Raw genomic sequence first — 21,364 nt, forward strand, 5'->3', positions numbered from 1 at the left:
CTTTGGAATAATCTGCAAAGATGGATCAGCAACAATAAGAGCAAAATCATGCATGTCAAGGTGACTTTAAGACATCAGACTTACTATACTATACACAGAGACCTAGTAAAAATGACCATAGCATAAAACAAATGAACATATAAAGCTGTAAAGCAACATTTCAGTGGTCAGTAGAGCCCATCTCACATCTGAAAACTACACCCCGTCATGACTCCCTGGCAACTTCCTCTTTGTACACAGTGTAGTTTACAACATCCCCAGAGGCACATTTCCCCTCCTCGGTTTCCTAACTGTGGGCCTAATTGATGTGTGAGGAAGAAAACGCAAGGCTGCCAGATCAACCGCATTCAGGAGTCCCAGCGAGGGGGTCCAGGAGCCAAATGCAAAGTTTTATACGCTTATAATATCAGACAGCAGAGAGATGCCAAACCGTGGTTTTTCCGTGGAATGGATGGAAAACTTTCCCAGCGTCCGGGGATTACAGACTGATTGCATGTATGTGTGCATCGATGTATATGTCATATGGGGTTTAAACAGTAATTTAAGATCCTGCTCCATTAGAGGAACATTGCATCATCATGACTGATGTCAACTTAGCATGTGTTTCCGAGTAAATGTGCATTAGTTTCACTAGTTACTCCTTTGGTTTTTTAATCTGCCTCTGATGACTCTCAAATGGGACCAAAAAGAACATTTTGGGAAGCTGGAAAAACTTTCTCAGGAAACCCGAGATGACATCATTTATCACACATGCCCACATGCAAACGCATATATATTCCAGATTTGACAAACAATTAAAGTCCTTCAAGTTGTGTAGCACTTAAAAACACACACTATTAAAAAGTACAAAAACACTACAGTATTACCATAATTTATACCATAAACATAGTCATTTCACCCAGCTTTCTTGGAGTAGCATGTAAAAACCATGGTATAAATACAGCGCCGTTCAAAAAGTTCAGGGTTATTTTGAGGATTTTTAAAAAGAAATTATTACTTTAATTCAGCAAGGATGCTGATCAAAAAACACAGTAAAGACAAAAATGTATAATAAAAAAATATATTTTAAATACACACTGTTCTTTTGAACTTTCTATTCATGTTTCTTAAGCAGCAAATCAGCATATTAGAATGATTTCTGAAGGATCATGTGACACTGAAGACTGGAGTAATGATGCTGAAAATTCAGCATTGCATCACAGAGATAAATTACATTTTTAAAATGTATTAAAATAGAAAACAGTTCTTTTAAATTGTAGAAATATTTCACAATATCACTATTTTTGCTGTATTTTTGATCAAATAAATGCGGTCTGAGCAGAAGAGACTTACGACTGTAGTGCATATTTAAAAACTCTTTCTTGAAGTATATAGTTTAAAACAGCATTTATATGGATGATTATGTATTACCATCTGACACCATCATTGCACCATGGTACTTAAGGGGCATTGTGAGATTTCTTACCCTCGCAGATTCTGTCAAGTCTTTGCCGTTTGACCTTGTGCTTGTCAATCAAAGCCATGGCAGCTCTGTTCTCCTCGTCTGCTGTTCACTGAGCTTAGCAACAGGAAACTACAGCCCCCAGAATCCTCCAGTGGGCATAACGCCACCTTACACCTGCACAGAAACACACAATCCAGATGAAACCAGAGGACAACTGACAAAATGACATTTTCAGCCACTAGAGGGAGCCAAGATACTATTCAAATAAGAATTAGTTTCAAGCATTCATTTGGCTGGAGAAACAACAGGAGGATAAATCAGTATTTTCATATGACAGTCTTTATTAGCTTTAAAGACAACATAAAACTGCATTAGTAATAAATGTAACTTACATGTTAATATTCACAAAATTCAACATGTTAGACTATGATATTAATGGAATTCGCAAAAGCATATTTATGGACAGAGACTTTATGTAGACTTCTATTAAAAGTCTGGGGTTGGCAAGACATTTTCTCTTATGCTCACCAAAGATGCATTTATTTAATCAAAATACTGTAAAAATAATAATATTGTGAAATATTATTACAATTTAAAATAACTGTTTTCTATTTGAATATATTTTCTAAATACAATTTATTCCTGTGATGGAAAAGCTGAATTTTCAGCATCATTACTCCAGACTTCAGTGTCACATCATCCTTCAGAAATCATTCTAATAATTTACTGATCAAGAAAATTTTCATAAAGAAACTTGTATTATTTATGATTGTGCTGCTTAATATTTTTGTGGAAACTGTCATACAGTTTCTTTCAGGATTCTTTAATGTGTTGAAAGTTCAGAAAAGAACAGAATTTATTTGAAATGGAAATCTTTTATAACATTATAAATCGCTTTACTGTCACTGTTGATCAATTTAATGCATCACAGCTAAATAAAAAAGTACACATTTCTTTAAAAACAAATAAAACACTTTTGATAGGTATTATATTTAAGACATGAATGATGACTTTTGACTTGTGAGTTTTTAATAAGCAATCACCCATGATGCTTTAGCAACTGTCACAGAATGCCTTGGCAAGCAACCACAATGAATGCCAAAGATTTGCAAGTGTAAAAAACACAAAAAAAAAAATACTGGAGTAAACATATTGATTATATGACCTTGGATACATCAGCAGAAAAGTTAACAAGAGAAATTCATTTTCTTTAGATGAATCATACACAAAAAAAGGTCAATTTTCATGCTGTATTTCATTCTGACTAGACTTTCGGTGTCTGGAGTCTGTAACTTCAAACTGGTAAGATTGTATTATGTTTTGCTGGCCTTCTGAGGTTTAAAAAAAAGAAGGTGTTTTTAAATCAGAAAATGTCTGCACAGAGCTGTCAGTCTCCCTCAATCAGAGCGGCAGCAGGTTCTGAGCTGAGAAAGAGCACCCTCTCACTCAACCTGAAACTGATCGGAGCACACGCCACACACACACACACACTCCGCCATCCTACAAAAACATGACTCAATTTCAACCATCCTCCTGAAGGATAAATTTCAACCCTCCAGACAGGAAAGGACCATGAGAGAAATGCATGATGGATCTTTTTATAAAGAGTCTTTCATAACAGATCATTTTCAATTAAAAAAAGGCATCCTGCATTTCTCAGTCCTCATCCTTTTGAGCACTTCCTCCCATTCCATCTTTTCCCGATCTCTCTTTCAATGACCACATTAAATGTACAAGCAATTTCTGTGGCAGTCTTTGCATTACCTTGACCTCGGTTGTCAGTGATTTTTCTGCACAAACAAAAACCTCAATACATTCTCACACACACGCGTTTGGTTTACTGTCCTTGTGGAGACTCTCCATAGGTGTAATGTTTTTTCTACTGTACAAACTGTATATTATAATACAACCTATACAACCCTCACAGAAAACTTTCTGTATGATTTGCAAGCTTGTTTCCCCATGGGGACCTCAACTTAGGTCCCCAAGGTGACACGAGTCCCCATGAGTCAGTGTGTATTCAGGTTTAAGTCCCCAGCGGGATAGAAAAACCTGTACACACACACACTCTGTTCTCCAAAGCACTGTGGGTCACAGGGTCAGCAAAGACTCCGTTTTTTCCAGCTGAATGCTGGGTAAGATCTGACCCGTAAGGCAGCAACAATAGCCCGAGCATGAATATGCACACACTGGTGTTTGAGTCACAGCAGGAGGTGAAAGCGAGACCTCCTCTCTCCAGCTCTTTAGCATCTCCTCGCTTTGGCAGCTTATTAGAGTCCAACAGCTTAACACACCACTCTGTCACAAGAAACAATACAGATCTAGGGAACAGAGACTCTGACGATGAACTAACTCCACCTAAAACACTGTCAAAATAATGACTGCTGATGGCAAAAGAAGACTAAAACTATTTCTGTTCTCATGAGGCATCTGGAGGGGAAATGCAGCGGTTACTATACTTTTTTACTTTCATATTTAAAGGGATAGTTCACCCAAAAATGAAATTCCTGTCATCATTTGATCACCCTCAAGTTCCAAACCGGTAGGATCAAAAAAAGTAGACATTTGGTAACCAAACAGTTGCCGGTTTTTTCATACTATGAATGTCAATGGCTACCACTGTATGCTTTCCAAAATTCTTCAAGATATCTTCTTTCATGTCAAACTGAAGAAAGAAATTCATACAGGTTTGGAAAAACGTGAGAGTAGGTCTCTTTAAGGGAATCTGAGTGGTGCCATGATGCTAAGGTGGCTTCCAGGTCATTGTTAGGTGGTTGCTAGGGTGTTCTTCTTGTTGCTAGATAGGTTACTGGGTCGAAAAAGCCCACCTTCAAGTCTTTACATATGGCTCAGATCAATGAGCAATCGTGATGCTTGTTTAGCAAACACCATTATTGAAAGGAAAATCATTATTTTGGCATTGTAATGTTCCAAAACTTAAAATGTTTTCCTAAATGTACTATTTCAATGGACATGATGTAATTTATTTACATTGCACTCTCTTGAAATACTATATGCACTACTTTCAAAAGTCTGGGGTCAGTAAGATTTGTTTTGTCATTTTTTTAAATGAATACTTTTATTCAGCAAGGATGCATTACATCGAAAATGACAGTAAATACATTTATAATGTTACAAAAGACTTCTATTTTTAAATAAATGCTGTTCTTTTGAACCTTATTCATCAAATAATTCTGAAAACAAACATTGATAATAATAAGAAATGTTTAGTGAGCAGCAAATCAGAATATTAGAATGATTTCTGGAGTAATGATGCTGAAAATTCAGCTTTGATCACAGGAATAAATTACATTTGAAAATATATTAACATAGAAAACAGTAATTTTAAATTGTAATAATATTACTGTATTTACTGTATTTGTTATAAAAATATTACTATTTTACTGACCCCAAACGTTTGAAAGGTAAATACATTTAGTACCATATATCAAAGTATCATGGTATTATAGTTTGACACCACTGTTAAAAAGGTTAATAAATAATTGTAATATGCCATTTCATATAATAACCACCAAAGACAAAATAAACTGTGACTGTTCTGCTAACTAGACACAACACACAAACACAGTATTATTTCCATACAGAAAGAGACAAATGCTCTAATAATTAACCAAGTTTATCCTCTGTAACCAAGGCAACCATCACTTCTTGTGACCTGTACTGTTATACAGTTAAGGTCAGAGGAAAGAACGACACAAACCTGCCACAGAAACACTGAGCGAAGAAGATACAACCCCAATAAAAGCAAACTCAGACAATATACATTTAGATGATTAGATGATCATTACCAGAAAGACTGTTGTATGTAATTCTATTTAATTTACCAACAAGACTGATCTAAAGAGGTGCACAGGTCCTAATAAGTGGGTATAGTTTGAGATGTAAATCTTGTGGCAGTTCATGCAGCAGCACTTGAAGAGAGAAAACACAAAGACATCAGCTGTATCCACTTCAAAGACTCGTGTTTCTAAAGCACTCCTTCACACAAAGCATGAATTACATCTGCTCCATTCACAAACCTGCTGCTTTGATTCAGCTGCACCTGTGTGTGTGTGTGTGTGTGTTATGACAGCCGCAGCACTCTCTGTGATTGATGTTTGCGTGTTTCGTTCCTCATGTTTATCCTGCACAATAGACACATTTACACTGACCTCACTTCATCTTAATATTCATTGAGAGTTATGCAAAACCGAGCTGTTATGGGAATGTTTTCATTAAACGCTGCTTTGATACTCCACTCTCTCAGCGTCAAACTCTTTCACTCACTTCTCAATCACATGAAAAATGTGATGCTCAGGTCATATTTCAACATAATAAACAAATAAATAAAAGTAGATAGATAGATAGATAGATAGATAGATAGATAGATAGATAGATAGATAGATAGATAGATAGAAATATAGATAGATAATAGATACAAATAAATAAAAGTAGATAGATAGATAGATAGATAGATAGATAGATTGAAAATAAATATAAATAAATTTGCATAATAGTTATGAAAATAATGTCACAATACCCTAATGGTCCTAAAAATATGCAATTTCCCCTATATGATTTTGTGGTGAAATATGAGCTGGTCTTTTCTTTACCAGATTCACCAACTTATTCTTTTATCACCTGAACTGAAAGTCCTGACCTAAACGAGCAGTGAATTTCAGACTCCTCTGTGATCGCTCTCAAGATGTTTCGGTCTTTAAAAGCTCTGGAGCACTTTGTTGAGGTGGCATTTTAAATATGCAGATCATTTCCTGCATATTTATTTGTGGCATTGAATAATTTCAAGCAATCACAAATGTTTTTTCCAGAGACCTTTAGAAATGCCAGTGCTCATCAAAGCAGCTTCCTGTAACGCACAAAGAAAGGAGATGGGTTTTAAATCAACTTCAGCAAAGTGTGTGTGAAACACACTAGAAGGTTATCTGAGGAGACGCTGAAAGAGTTTAGAGGAACAGAGAGAACGCCCACAATGTGTCACTGTTCAAGTGTGATAAAAGATAAAGCGTCATGTGTGCTGTTTTAAACACTGTTTTGCAGACCCCAGAGTTTTGAAACCATTTGTGAACGCTTGACCTATACTTGCTAGTTCATAATCATATCACCTAACAAATCACTTTCTGTTTGAGTCATATATCTCACTTTCTATTTCTTTAATATCTCAACTGTTTCTTCTAAATTAAATGATTTCCTTTTTAGAAATAGACCCTAGTCCAGGGGTCGGCAACCTATGGCACGCGTGCCAACAGTGGCACGCAGAGGGATAATCGCTGGCACGCGAGCAATAGAGAAAACTGCATACTGACGTACATTTTGAGGTAATAACTTCTCATAGTCACACAGCCTGTTAGGAGCTATAAATACTATTAAAGTGTGAGAATTACCTTGCACTAGTCTACGGATGCGCGCGCGACCGCTGCACATACTAGGTGCTTCAGATAAAAGTCTCAGCGGTCTAACAGTGCTCATCAATGTCAAAATGACTGAGATGGCCAATCAAATCAAAGTAGGTGGGGTTTACCCTTGACAGAAGCAAAGCTCATGTGAAGCGTTAGTTTAACGTTGAAGAGAGCAAGGTAAGAAGGTACCCCCTCCTTGCTGAGAAATAATGTAGTGATTCAGTATTGATTAATATAACTCACGTGGCAGCGCTGACAACAAGTTTATGAGCTTCTGAATGAGCTTCTGAATGCGCGCGCATCAATTAAAGCAGCGCATTGATATTGAACCGTGATTAAACTGAACGGTTTCAATGCACTGACCTTGTCACACACACACACAGTGATGTTCAGACACACTGTATATCTTTTATTCAAGAAACTTTTGAAAAGTTTAAAAAACAATTTATGAAAAAAAAATCTTCAGAAACTATTTGCATGAAAATCAAAGAGGCCCATTGTTTTTTGTGGTATCATTTAAAAATGTGTATGTACTGTACAAAGCATTACAGCAATACATTGTTGGCACAGGGGTTAACCAGAAAATTTTAAAAAATGGCACGTCATGCCGAAAAGGTTGCCGACCCCTGCCCTAGTCTAATGTCAAAAATCAAAAACATCAAAGTCAAAATAGAAAAAAAGTGAGAGAGAGAGAAAAAAAACGGTGGAGGTTGTCTGGTGGAGGTCATGGGACCCAGATGTTGCTGAATACATTTTTATTCTTTTTGCAAGCTGGGATAGTGTAGAGGATTTTAATTTATTTTTGTTTCTTTGTTAAAATATTTGTATGTATAATTTTACATAAAATATATAAACAGTTTTAAGTAAATAAATAGTTTCAGCTACTTATATTTTCTACTTTATTTTTATATAGTTGCATTTACCCAACAAAATGTATTATGAGATATTTTCTGCAAATTTCTTCAAAGTACAGGTTTAAGCCAAATATATTTCATTAGGCTGTGCTGATTCCAAAAAGTATTTATCAAATATTTGAACTATATATTGCTGTATAAGCTCAGACGTGTCTCCTTTAGAGTTTCAGAGATGCCAACAATGTCTCAAACTGTATTCTGCAATTAAAAATCAGAGATCTCAATATGCACTGAAAGACTTCTCATCCAATGGAGAGAAGCGTTCAGGAAAACTGAGCCATTATTTCTGCATTTATGTAGCGTTCAATGAAACATAGTTGAGAGCTCACTTATGTCTTCTGAGCAACAAAAAAGCAACATCAACAAAATGTTCCTGTGTGACACTCTCTCAGAGACAGAAACCTCCTTGTGCAACATTACAAACACTTGATCTTACTCCCACACATCTGTATCTTCAAATGCATCACTTTCATTCTCAGTCATATTGCTCATTTTCTTCCTCTCAGCATAGGACAGAAACCTCCATATATACGTCACAAAAACACCACAATACATCGCAACATGCAAACGGCATTCAGAATATGACTCCCCACACAGCATGTGAATACCTCCGTGATGCTATAATGAGCTAAGCACTTTGCCCCGAGCCCTCACAGTCTGAGCACAATGAAGGGGCCCCTTGCCTCGGTGACCCCTTCATAACACGCTGAACTCAATAACCCTGCTTTGACTCTCACTCTTGGAGGCGAACTTAAATAACCTGGAGGAGAGACTGCTCACATCACCTCCTACAGCGCAAAATGATTTCAGCTCAGGGATTAATACAGAAGATTCAATTCAATTTCAGACACTTTGGACATTTTCCTCTCATCTGAACACTGACTTAAAGAACATCTGCTCTAGCCTGAAAGGGCAAGGGGTTATAATGCCCTTATCTGCCAGAGATGCTCACACAAAAGGGTAAAAGATCTATGAGAACAATTTAGTTGTACAATCATATCAGTCTGACCAAATCAATATTGGAAATAGAAATAATTATTGCAGATGTTTTCCAATATAACCATATTTATAAGCCTCATCAGCATCATAGAAGCAGAGCTTAAGTCTTTCATATTTAAACTTGTGTACTTTTTTCAAATTTGAATTTGAAAAACTTGAAAACTGATACACATTACCATACTTTCACCAGTTGATTAATACATTACATTAATACATTATGACCACTGTTTTTAATAACATGCCTGAAATGTGTTATGTTCATATATGCAAATTAAACATAATGTAATTAAATATGCACGCATTTGCATTTTTTCCAGAATATAAATCTAAACACTGGATAAAGCCAGGATATAAAATTCTTGTTTTATTTTAAAGACACATATTGTAATTGAAATCTCCTGGTGGAAATAACAGTGCAATAATATAAATACTATAAAAAAGACATGTTATAGAAGCTAAATAGCTCAAAATTGACCGGTGAATGAAAAAATGGTTTTGCCTGTAGTGTATTGCCTTAAAAGTTGTACTGTATTTTTTTTTTTTAACTTGAGCAGTTTTTAGCATCGTGTGCGAAATGCTGCAAAAGATGTGTGATGAAAGGGCAACAGTCAACATTAGAAATACATCTGTCTAGTGCTTCTTTACACACACACACACACACACACACACACACACACACACAAACAATGGATAGACCATTTCTGCATTTAAAAACATAAGACGCAATCAGTGGGATAAAAAAATTCCTCTTTGCATGCATTTTTTATTACTTTTTTTCCTGCTTTTAACTTGACCCAGTGTTCTAAAAACTCTACGCTCATGAGAAGAGATGCTGTAAAGTACATGAGATGAGAGTGTAATGGTCAATTCATCTGGTGTATGTTTATATAAAAAAAAGGGGGGGGAAACAGAATTGTGTTCAGGGCCATTCACACAAAGCGTTTTTGCTTTTGAAAAATGAAATAATAAAAAAAAGAGAAAGTGCACCAATAAAAAGAAAAATGTAAGGTCTAGTGATGCTAAAAAAAAAACAATAGAAATGTAGCAAATGTGTTTTGTGCAAGCAGCCCCTAAGTCTGCATATATAATGTTTATAAATATAATGCATATTAAAATCTCTGAAATATCCAGAACCAACAGGACAAAAATGTAGTAACTATGTCACAAAAAAATATCTTCACACACTGAAAATGAACTTTCCAAGCTGGATTACAGCATTATCACTTTTCTAATAAAGCCTGGAGCTTTAATTTATAGTGTACAGACATCTATTATTGATCAAAAATCTGAGCACATGCATCAAAACACTAATGAAGATTTAGGAAATGTATGCGTTTTTTTTTTTTTTGTTGTTTTTGTTTTTTAAACTATGGATTTTTCAAAACTATGGTCTTATCACCATTATGTCTTTATCAGTATTGGCCAAAATGTATATGGGTTTAAAACGGACAGAATTATAATTAATGTCACTTAGTGCACACAGTAAAAGCACCCATGTTAAATGAGCCAAATTCTCTCAATATATCTAATTCTGCATGAGTACATTTTAAATTTTACGCTAAAGATTATCACCCTTTGTCAAGCACATGGAGGATCTCATGGCTGTATGAAAGCAACAGGAAGCAAAGCCTGTAGCATTTCCTTTACAGCTGACTCTAGCAGGGGAAAGAGTGTGAGATCATTTATGTCTGGGCAACACAAAACAGAAGGTTCACTGGCATCTACAGCAACAACCGAGCAAAACTAGACTAGAAAACTAAGTTTTCCTTCATTATTCCATTACTTTTCCAACACTCTTTATAAATTTACTCTTTAATAGAAAGGAGGAGGATCTAGTGATTTGAATTCAAGACATTAGAGCTTGAATCTCATCACATTCTGAATGACAGCCAGACACATCCCTGAGCCACGAGCAGTGAACAAAATAAAAGGTTGAATTCTGCAGCTCTAGGCCCGATGCCATGTTCCAATTTCATACCAATTACCTTCTTATCAGGCACCGTCAGACATCCTTTCAGTTCTCTATTGTTGAGAAATCACCGGAATACTACACTAGAATATATGCAGAAGAGGCCATAATAGTGTGTGTTAAACAAGGTATTAAACTGAGGAGAAATCATTAATATTCATCTTCTCTGTACCGCTCTTTAAAATTCACGCTACACTCATCCACGCGCTCAAAAACAAACAGATTTCACTTCTGTGCTCACTCAACATTCCTGGCCTCAACACAAGTGTAAAAAGAGCTACACTGGATGTTCATTGTGTTATCATTGCCTCTGGGAAAGAACACGCTCACATGTAAAAGACAAAACTAAAGGCTGGAAAACACACAGCTCAGCATATCCACTACCAGACAACGCAATACTCCTGAGCCAATGAATGCAGGCCACATGAAAAAAGATGAATTAAACACTATTATATGATCTGCCTGAAATATGTAAGATGCAGTCAGTACACTACCGTTTAAAAGCTTGGGGTCAGTAAGATTTTTTAAAGAAATTAATACTTTTATTCAGCAAGGATGTATTAAATTGATCAAAAGTGACAGGAAAGACATTAACACTGTTACAAAAAAATTATATTTCAAATAAAATTTCATCAAAGACTTCAGAAAAATATTGAGCGGCACAGCTATTTTCAATATTGATAGTAATAAGGAATGTTTTTTGAGCAGAAAATCAACATATTAGAATGATTTTTGAAGGATCACATAATGGAGTAAATTACATTTTAAAATACGTTCAAACAGAAAACAGTTATTTGAAGAATAATAGTATTTCAGAATATTACTGTGTTTACTGTATTTTTGCAGCCTTGGTGAGCAAAATACTTTTTCATAAACATTACAGAATTTACAGACCCCACGCTTTTGAATGGTAATGTGTGCAAACATAAATACTGAATGTGTGTATGCTGAATTTTTTGACTGTATGAATCATGTCTTTTATAAGTTTCAGAAAACAGGCCTAACTGTTGCACGTCACCTTCAGTAAATGTAAAATATATGGTGGAACACATGAAAGAAAAACAAATCTTATAACATTCTTCTATGAGATATTTTTTTTTTTTTCATATTTGAAGCCTTCAGAGGTCAGCGTTTCATTTCCCAATATAAGCACCATAAATCCCTACACCATCAGGTCTCCATCAAACCAAAGAATGATATAGGAGGAAATACATAACTGAGAAATATAATAGCTTATATGAAATAATCAGACAACATTGTCTATATTTAATGAATTTGTTTAAAAATAGGAACATATTTTATGTACCTGTAACAGAAAAAATAAATAAATGTAGACCAGTAGTGCTCCCCTGTGAGGCCATGACCCTTATAGCTGTGCATAATTAGGACAACAAAAAAATAGGCTTATCAACTTTTAGAAGGAAAGAGAAAATACTTCTGTTGTTGATTAACTATATGGTATTTTGGTGCAAATTCACTTGTCACTTATGGCATGCCTTTATGCTCAAACCATGAACAAAACCATGAAAATAACAGAAAATTATCAATCAGACTACATTTAATCTGTTGAATCTATTAGTGGTTGTTGAGGTAAATACTTAAATTATTAATGATACTTATTATTATTATATTTCAAAATGTGATTTTAAGGACATTTCTGTTCAAGAAACATTTTTTGTGCAGGGTCACCACTTGATATTCCAATGTATAACCACTTGGGAACCGCTTATCCAAGCAACATATAAATGAACGCACACGTTCCCTCCGCACACCTGAAGAACAGGATGCCATAAATATTAAAGAAGCCCTTTGCATTTTCCTGTCCGACTCTAATAAATGTCTTCTTGCTTAGTATGCTGCCATGTACACTATGATTCAGTGTGTGATGTGTGAGTGCTCCGGGCGAGCGAGAGAGAGAGAGGGTGAATTCCCAGCGGGAAACATAATGGACGTGTTAGAAATCAAGATCTTCAGTCGTCAAACCCAAACATGCAACCTACTGAGAGTACATAACTGCTTATGAGTAACACTGTGCAGTATTAACAGATGCATTGCATCCTATTGACCAGCAAGGACTGCTTCGCATTTGATAGCTTGCGGAGTTAAGCTTGGAAAAGTAACATTTTCTTTCGGGCTCCGGCGCCTCCTTGAAAGGGCCCTTGACAAAGCCCTTAGAAACAGCAGATGTCCTGGTAGAGAACATCTGTACACACCCCCTCTCCTCCAGCAAAGACAAAGGGGCATCACACACACACACACACTTCTTAATATCTTGTTTTAAATCTGTAAGGAATCATCAAAAAACATCACAAATCCTTAAAAAACGTGTATGTAATAAATTCAGCGACCAGACTAAACTTTTAAACTACATAAAAATAGAGATTGTTGACTTGGCCAAAACCTTATTTAGGAACCTGATTATACAGTTATCAACTAAATATTACATTCACGTTGACTCAAATTGTATATTTCCTTACACAGTGCCCTTAAAAGACACGCAACATTAAGCTAATGCTACCAGTAAAGACGGAAGACATCAACAGAGTTTTAATAAAGCTATTTTATACATTGTTGCAACACTTAATCTAACGGACACAATGTATCCAAATCCAGAAGAGTCAGCCGATACAATGTAGCCACGGATCAAAGAGCCAGTGTAACAACCAAAGACGTTCCATTCTAACTATTTCAGTCTCCGAGTGGCTCAAGATGTCCTCGGATATTAGAAACACAGCGAAAAGCCCACCCATCCCCTCCATGTCGCAGGCGAATAAACGCACGCATGGACGGACACACCGCGCAACACCAGCCGCGGCTCCTTAAACCAACAACCGGCGAGTGCATCTTCTATCTTACCTGGACAAACGCCTTTGTGTGTATGAGTATATATAGGGTTTATATATCCATTAAGAAACAATACGCCGCTCAAATACACGTAGAAGCGTTCATGATTAATGACTCACCTTTAAAATGCTACAGAACTTATTCCAGCGTGTCCCAAAACTGAATGTCTGATTGTGATGTTTGGCTTTTGGTGATTGAAATAACTTACAGATGTGGCTCAGTTTGGTTCAGAGCGCAAGAAGGTGGTTTACTGGGTTTAAAAAAAAAAAAAAAAGAGGAGGTGATTCGGAGACTATGGTGCACTACGTTTCATCTTTTCCCCGGTTGCAAGGATTGAGATGTCTCTGTTTTCCTTTTCTTTTTTCTCTATCTTTTTGAAAGAGGCGGGGCTTTGGATTGAGCCGACCAATAGCGGCGCGGTTAGCGCGGGGTCACGCCCACATCGAGTGCGTTTGCACTGGTCAGTCTGACCACAGCAGGCCTGCGGAACACTAGCATTGATTGCTGTCGCAGAGAAGTCGAAATTCTCTCATGTTTGACCCCTGGGCATGATTTTCAGATTTTTGTTACTTTTATGAGATCTAATTTTTTCATAACATGTCTTCCTTAATGTCAAATTTAACTTGACTTCAGTTCAGTTGACTTTGACTAATTAGGTTGTTTACTATAAAAATTAATTAAAATCATCTTATTTAGCAAAACTATGCGATAATATCATGTTAAACTAGACTAGAATATTGTAACATTTTTTTAATTTTAGTCTCAGACTATAGAGATAAATCTTTCATATGGTTCATTTAACAAAATTTTCCAGTTCATATCTGAGAAAAATGTTAAGTGAAAAGTGAATTTTTTATGATTTTTAGTCATAATTTTTTCAGATTAGAGATAAATACTTAATCTGAAACGTTTTCTGCACTTTTTTTCAGGGTTTTTTTTTTTGTTTTACCCTTTTAAAAATTTAAATATTCATTATTCATAATTGGCAGTGGTAACACTGAGAGGTAAATCAGTGTTTTTTTTCACATCATTCAGCTGGAGGTAAATGAATATTTTAAAATCTGAGTAGTTTATTGTCACTTCAGACCATATAACAGATCTTTACAAGACTCCATGTTGAGTAGCCAATAAATACAAACACTTTTACTGATTAACAGTTAATACTGACAATAAATCAGATAGATGTGTGTGGTTCAGCGGACGCTGTAGTGCAAATGCAGATATTGTAATTCAAAAATATGTAACAATATGCAAAAAATACAGTGATATTGAATAAAAATATGTAAGAAATCTGGATAATAAAACGTGCATATGTTATTGATGCATATGTTTTATCCACAGACTTTCTCTCTTCTAACATTGTCTTTTTTGACTCAATTGCAAATATAACATTTTTAAAGAAGCATTTTTGAAGGACACACACACACACACACACACACACACACACACACACACACACACACACACACACACACAAACTCATCCTCTCAAACCTAAATTCTCTCCTTTTTTACATTTCCCCCAAATTCAGCACTTTTACATTCTGCCTCTCTGGGAACAAAATGCTTATTTCAGATGAATTTTTCTCTTAAGGTTAGTCTTTGACTCTTTGCTTTACAGTATCTGCTTGTATATATACTGATTTGTCTGTCCAGAACTATGACACTTTCACAGAAACTCAGCTAAATAGAATTCACAACATATTATTTGTATGGCTGATGTCCCCTGGGAAGGAAGCAAGCTGACTGTACGGTTTCACTCAGCAGTCATATACCTCAAGTTTGCAGTTTCTAACAGGATTAATTAACATAAAATTATATATATTTTCCCTTACTGGCATATTATGCATGAACTCAAGTGAATGGCATTTATTAAATGCATAACTCAATATGATTCATTTATGGACTGTAGAAAAGCACTTTTATTTAGAGATTCATACTTATGGAAAAAATATTTTTATTTAAACCATATGGAACTACATTACTCATGTTTAATTTGTTAAAAACAAAATTTGAGGCCTACAATTTGCCCTAATGAAACCAGATCATCACACATAAAATGTCACCGTCGCTCTAAACCCAGTTTTTAACCCTGGGTTAAGGAACGTTTCACACTTGTAATTTAGAAGCGGGTTTAGCGCTGCTTTTTATCCGGGGTTATGAAACCTGAGTCTATTCTTACCTTTATAGTTCACCAAAAATCCAACATGTAAAAACATGGTACTACAGCTGGCAATAAATAATATGATGATCTATGACACTGACGCTGCAAATATGCGAAAAAGCAGATTAACCCATGCAGGGTTTAGGAATGTACAGTGTGAATCATCAGCGTGTATCAACCCAGGGTACTGATTTCTAAACAATTCATTTTTATTTAACACCATTGTACCGGATTTCCCGGCTAACAAGTTCTCAAACATTCTCAAAGAGAGGTTCTCTCAAAGTTATGAACAAACATTCTTCCAGTGATCTTAATAGAACATTCATTCACAGTTATTTGGTCTTTACTAATGTTCTGAAAACATTATTTATACATTGTTCATGGTATTATGTCTGAATTGTTTTAGTTGGACATTCAACTAACTATTTTAAATGTTTTTAATTGTTTCAGAACGTTTAGAGAACATTCAGAACTAACATTCCCATAATGTTTGGAAAATTATAAAATGGAATGTTCTGATTTTGAATGAAACATTCTTAAAACCATTTTGTTAGCTGGGTTCTCATTATTGCTTGTTAAACTGACTTGAAATGGTGACTTTATTGTCTTAACTCAGTGTTTGTCATTCTGAAAGAACCTGTTTCAATCAAGCAGCTTGATCAAATGGTTGTAAAATGAAGCACTTGAGTGAACCGGTGCAGCACTGAACGCTGACTTCTGACACCAAACAGAGTTTTTCTGTGTTGTAACATCAACTCAGACTGATCTATTCACAATGATGCACTGTACGCCTGGATGTGAGTAATCTTTAACAATGACTTATTCTAATGCAGCAGCCCTCTCCACCTCATTTGAATTAATATTTCATCAAAATGAAGGTTTATTCTGCTGTGTGCTGGGTCTCCTGCAGCCATTTCTCAAGATTAGACAGAGTTATCACAGGGCCAAGCTAAAAAACAAGGATGTGCGTCTGAAAGGCAACAGTGAGCGTGATGATATCTCACAAATAACAGCATCAAGGAAAAGATGCTGTTGAGAAAACATAACTGAATTATGCCCTATGAATTATAATGACTGGAAATCAAAGGAAGATTTTAGACAGCAGATCACATACGTATCCTAACGTAAGTGCAGACCGAATTCATTTCTGAATTACAAAGAAGCATTTGTTTTTGTTTACACTTGTCTGAAAAAAAAAGCTAATTACAGTGTTAAGATGGTGGAGAATGGTATGGGCTAAATTATTTGTCTTGACCTCTCGTGTAAAACATGCCAGACTGTTTCATTAATTCATTATCTGGCAATATTCATTATAATGAAGCCAGTGAAATGAAGTGAATAGGATGGAATGCCCTTAAGTTAAGGCTCTTAATTCAGAAATGATTTAGGCTGATTAATCTACTCTATTAACTCATAATGCATTCTAATGTTCTAATGTACCTTGACATCTGATTATCTTTTCATAAATCCTTGTCATTAAAACACTAGTTGGCATAGAAACCTAACAGGTTTGTTTAAATGGAAATGTAACAATCTAGTGAAAATTTCTGTTTTGAAACTTATTTTATTTTTAACAGAACTCAAATGCTTGTTGGTGTGTCAGAGCCCTTTAAAGTGCAGTACAATAAAAGATGAATCATGAGATGGAATTCTTTGATCTCAGCAAGGTTATTCTGCATTCAGCAAATCCATCAGCTTGTGTCCTGCAATTTATTTTTCAATGAGAATTGCAATGAGCTTTCAATAAACTGTCAGCGCAGAGACAAATAATATTAAGATCAATGTTTAGCCTTTGAAAAAACAAAGACTATCAGTTGAACCAGCACCAGAGTAAGTCAGACAATATTAAGAGAACAGACAATGTTAAGATAATTCTCTGTGCCATCGCCATGGAAACATGCTTATCATTCATGAATAGGTTATGAAAGAAATGCAATGTGGAAAACTTCATTACCATTAAAGAAATAAACACTTAATTACTAGTTGTCATTTTCTTGGATTGCATTTCAAAATGTGGGTTAAACAAAGAGAGCGATTCCTCTCTGTCTCTTCCATTGGATCATGCTATCTGGACGTGTTGTTAAAGGAAATCTGGACAGCACAGAGGATTCTCTCAGCTGCTCTTTTACAGGTGCGCACAGACTGTGGTACAGCTGCCATTTCAAATGCAGCACCTGCTAGAATAAGATGGCAATCTTACGCTCTCTCTTTGAAGCTGAGATAATGTAACGCCGTTCACTGTTTAATCTCTTTCAAAGGCAGGATACTGAGCTTTAGCCCAAACCTCATACTTACGTTTTTTTTTTTATCCACACAAATCCCAGTTTCTCGCTTTGAACCACATCAGGTATGTAAAATGCCACATTAAATGCTAATTTAATTTTGTGATGTTATAAATATTCCCATTAGTACTATTCTCCTTAATATTATAATTTTGTTAATATTTTGAATTAGATTATATTTTTGTTTTCACTTTAATTTATTCAAAATTTTAATAATTTTGTCGTGTATTTTGACAATTAAAAAAACTCAATATATGTCTATATGTTTTTTAAATTGATTTTTAATAATTGGTTTTAGTTTAATTAGCTTCAGTTATTTGAGTCTTTCAAGTTCAACTAAACAAAAATGAGAAATGTTGCCCTTAGATGAAATAAAATAAGTTTAAGTTTTTATATTTTATTTTTGTTTCGTTAACGTTTATTTCAAGTAACAGTTTTTTAATGTTTTAGTTAATGATAATAACCCTGATTCCCATAAGAATGTAAAATAATGAAGGAGAAAATTCAATTATTTCACAGCAAAAGAGACCATAACTGTTACATAATATTTAATATAGTTTATTAATTCTATATGTATTTTTGAGACAAGTTTGTCCTAATACATATAGTCTAAAACAAAGTTGATTCTTAAAAGAAATATAAATAAGCTTTAATAAAAAGTTCTTTTTTTATAAGCTGAAAATGTTTATTTTTTCTTATTATACAGTATATTGCATTCAACACTGATACTCTTTACAGAAGGAAATAGATTTCAGAATTTGTGACCGCAAAGCTGTTGAGTGACACTGACCTCTGCTGGTTAAAGCAGACAATACACACTTGCTGGGAAATTCCCACAGAGCATCATGCTTAGTGTGACAAACATTGACTGCTGTCTGCTCATCTCTGACTGTGTTATTTAGGGGGTTAATGAGAGGTTGGCGACTGCTAGTACACTTAGAGGAGTGTGCTGGTTAGAGTCATCCCTTCCAAACCACATGAAACACTCCACTTAGTGTTCCTTTGAGACCTGGCTGAGTGATCTCTGTGGGGAAGCGTCTTCTGAGTGTGTCTTCTTCTCTGCCCTCCGTTTCCTGTTTAGGCAGGAAGTCGGTTCGATAAGCTGAGTGGTCCCACATATCATAATGGCACAGGTAGAAATGAGAGTTACGCTGGCGACACTCATCAAGACATTTCTTACGGCCAAAACCCTGAACACATGAACACATACACAGTGAAAAGGGTATAAAGATTTGAGATATAATAAATAGAATCACTGTTTATCATACTGATGAGCTCACCTGATCATACACATCAATAGTGTGCTGCAGTGCTGTGCAGTTATCATGCAATGACAACGGATATTCTCTGCCCATTGTTTTCTGCCAATAGAAAGCCTCAACATGAGAATGTTTCTTCATACAAGTATGAATCAGGATGATTAAAGTACAGTAAAAAATTATTTCCTCCAGGAATTTGCTATTTGTAACCAGTGCTAGATTAAATACTTTTTGTATAGTCTATGGATTACCAAAATTTTGTAGAATACATTGTTGAATACAAATTACATTAAGACATTTTTAGTTAGTTATGCAGTCAATTACATTACACATTTAAAGTAATATAATCTGACTTTTTGATTACTTTTGCATCAAACATAACATTACATGTCAGGGGATAACTCAGGAAAACAATTAAGATCCAAGTGCAGTTTATTATTCCAAATAATAATCGAAAAAACAAAGCAAACCACAAGATAATCCGGAACATGAGCACATAACAGAAAACAAGACTGAAGCAACTAAAAGACTCAAACCAACCAATATATATATAGAGATAATTACCCTTAATTACACACAGCTGAAAACAATCATGGGAGATGCAGTCCGGGTAAACAAACAAACTATAACCCAGAAGGAGTGCTCTCTGATGACTGTATTGGGCACTCCAGCAGATGGCTGTGACACATGAAGAAATACAGTGGTTCATAAATTGAAAAGCTAATAATTCATTAAATCTTAAAAATATTAAATTAAAATATGTAAATCATTTAAAAAATATTTTAACATAATAATAATAATTAAATATGTAACAATATTTTAAAATAAAATATTTAAATTAAATTAAATTAAAAATTATATATATATATATATATATATATATATATATATATATATATATATATATATATATATATATATATATATATATATATATAAGAAACGTTTAAAATAACGTTCAGTAAAAATGTCGTGGATTAATATAACATGTAGAATAACACATAAATACAAAATCTAATTATTTTAGTAAATAAATCTAACTATTTTAGTGTGAAATACCGTAAAAATGTGTTATTTATATGCTATATAAAATTCTAATATATACAAATAAATCGAAAGTTATGACTATTTATTACATTATATAACCTATATATTCTAAAAGAAATAACATATTTATATTTATGTGTTTAAAAGTATTTGTAGTATTATAGTGAAAAACACTAACACTTTTAGAGCTTTTATTCATTTTTATGTTTTTTTATATGTATGTGGTTTTTTGGAGTAAAGTGTTGTTACGGTTTTGATAGTGAGTTTGGAGTGACCACTGAAGCTGCCAAGTGACAGACTTAAAAGACTTTCCTCATAAAACAGCGTTTGTATTTATTTATCTTTTAGTCATCTTTGAGTTACCGAGCGTTCTGACAGATTTCTGCATGTGGCACACATATCGACGTTTAAGATAAAACAGCGGAAAATGTAATGGGGATAAACAACATGGTCTGCTGTGCGGTCCAGTAACGTTAGTTTGTGATCAGTTACAGTCTGTAAGTGAAAGAATCAGCGCTTGTGTGTTTTGAGCGTTACCTTCGTGTAATTCGTCGTTTCGTGGCGCTTCCGAATGGATGGATGTGGTGAATATGAGCTCTCAGGATAAGAAGACAGACTCGGATCCCAGACATGAGGAGGATCAGAGCAGCACAGCATCTGAAGACAACAAACAGGTCTGATACTTTGTGTCCAGAGTCACTGCAGCGCTGTAACATAATACGAGACTGGTGTCTCTCCACACTCAGGCACATACTGCAGCATTTCACACTGTCCTGTTGCACCAATCATGTGTTTATGTTGCTTTGCATTCATGGAAATGTGGCTGGGTTGTTCTGCATTCAGAAGTGCATAGATGTTCAGGCCTATTGAGATGAATGGTGACTCACAACCTAACAGCTAATGTAAAGTATTTGTGATTTTAAGGTTATTTGTGTTGTAAAAAATTTTGTGTTGTTTGTTTGGGTAGTGATGTAGTGAGGAGTTGTGCGTTAGTGATGTTATGTGTTGCTACGGGGGAATACTGAT

General features: G+C 34.9%; 1 protein-coding gene across 1 annotated transcript in view; it reads right to left on the bottom strand.

Moving 5' to 3' along the window:
* The window catches only part of LOC109053093 (C-terminal-binding protein 2), a 42,825-nt gene extending 28,895 nt beyond the window's left edge, over nucleotides 1-13,930 (bottom strand). The window contains exons 1-2 of the mRNA XM_042773569.1: nucleotides 13,707-13,930; nucleotides 1,466-1,618 (exon numbers count right to left, since the gene is read on the bottom strand). Of these exons, the coding sequence (XP_042629503.1) occupies nucleotides 1,466-1,523 (58 nt within the window). The 5' untranslated portion in view covers nucleotides 1,524-1,618; nucleotides 13,707-13,930. The remainder of the gene's footprint in view (nucleotides 1-1,465; nucleotides 1,619-13,706) is intronic.
* Nucleotides 13,931-21,364: the final 7,434 nt, after the last annotated feature.

The sequence above is a fragment of the Cyprinus carpio genome, chromosome A17 (genome assembly GCF_018340385.1).
Source record: "Cyprinus carpio isolate SPL01 chromosome A17, ASM1834038v1, whole genome shotgun sequence".
Classification (NCBI taxonomy): domain Eukaryota; kingdom Metazoa; phylum Chordata; class Actinopteri; order Cypriniformes; family Cyprinidae; genus Cyprinus; species Cyprinus carpio.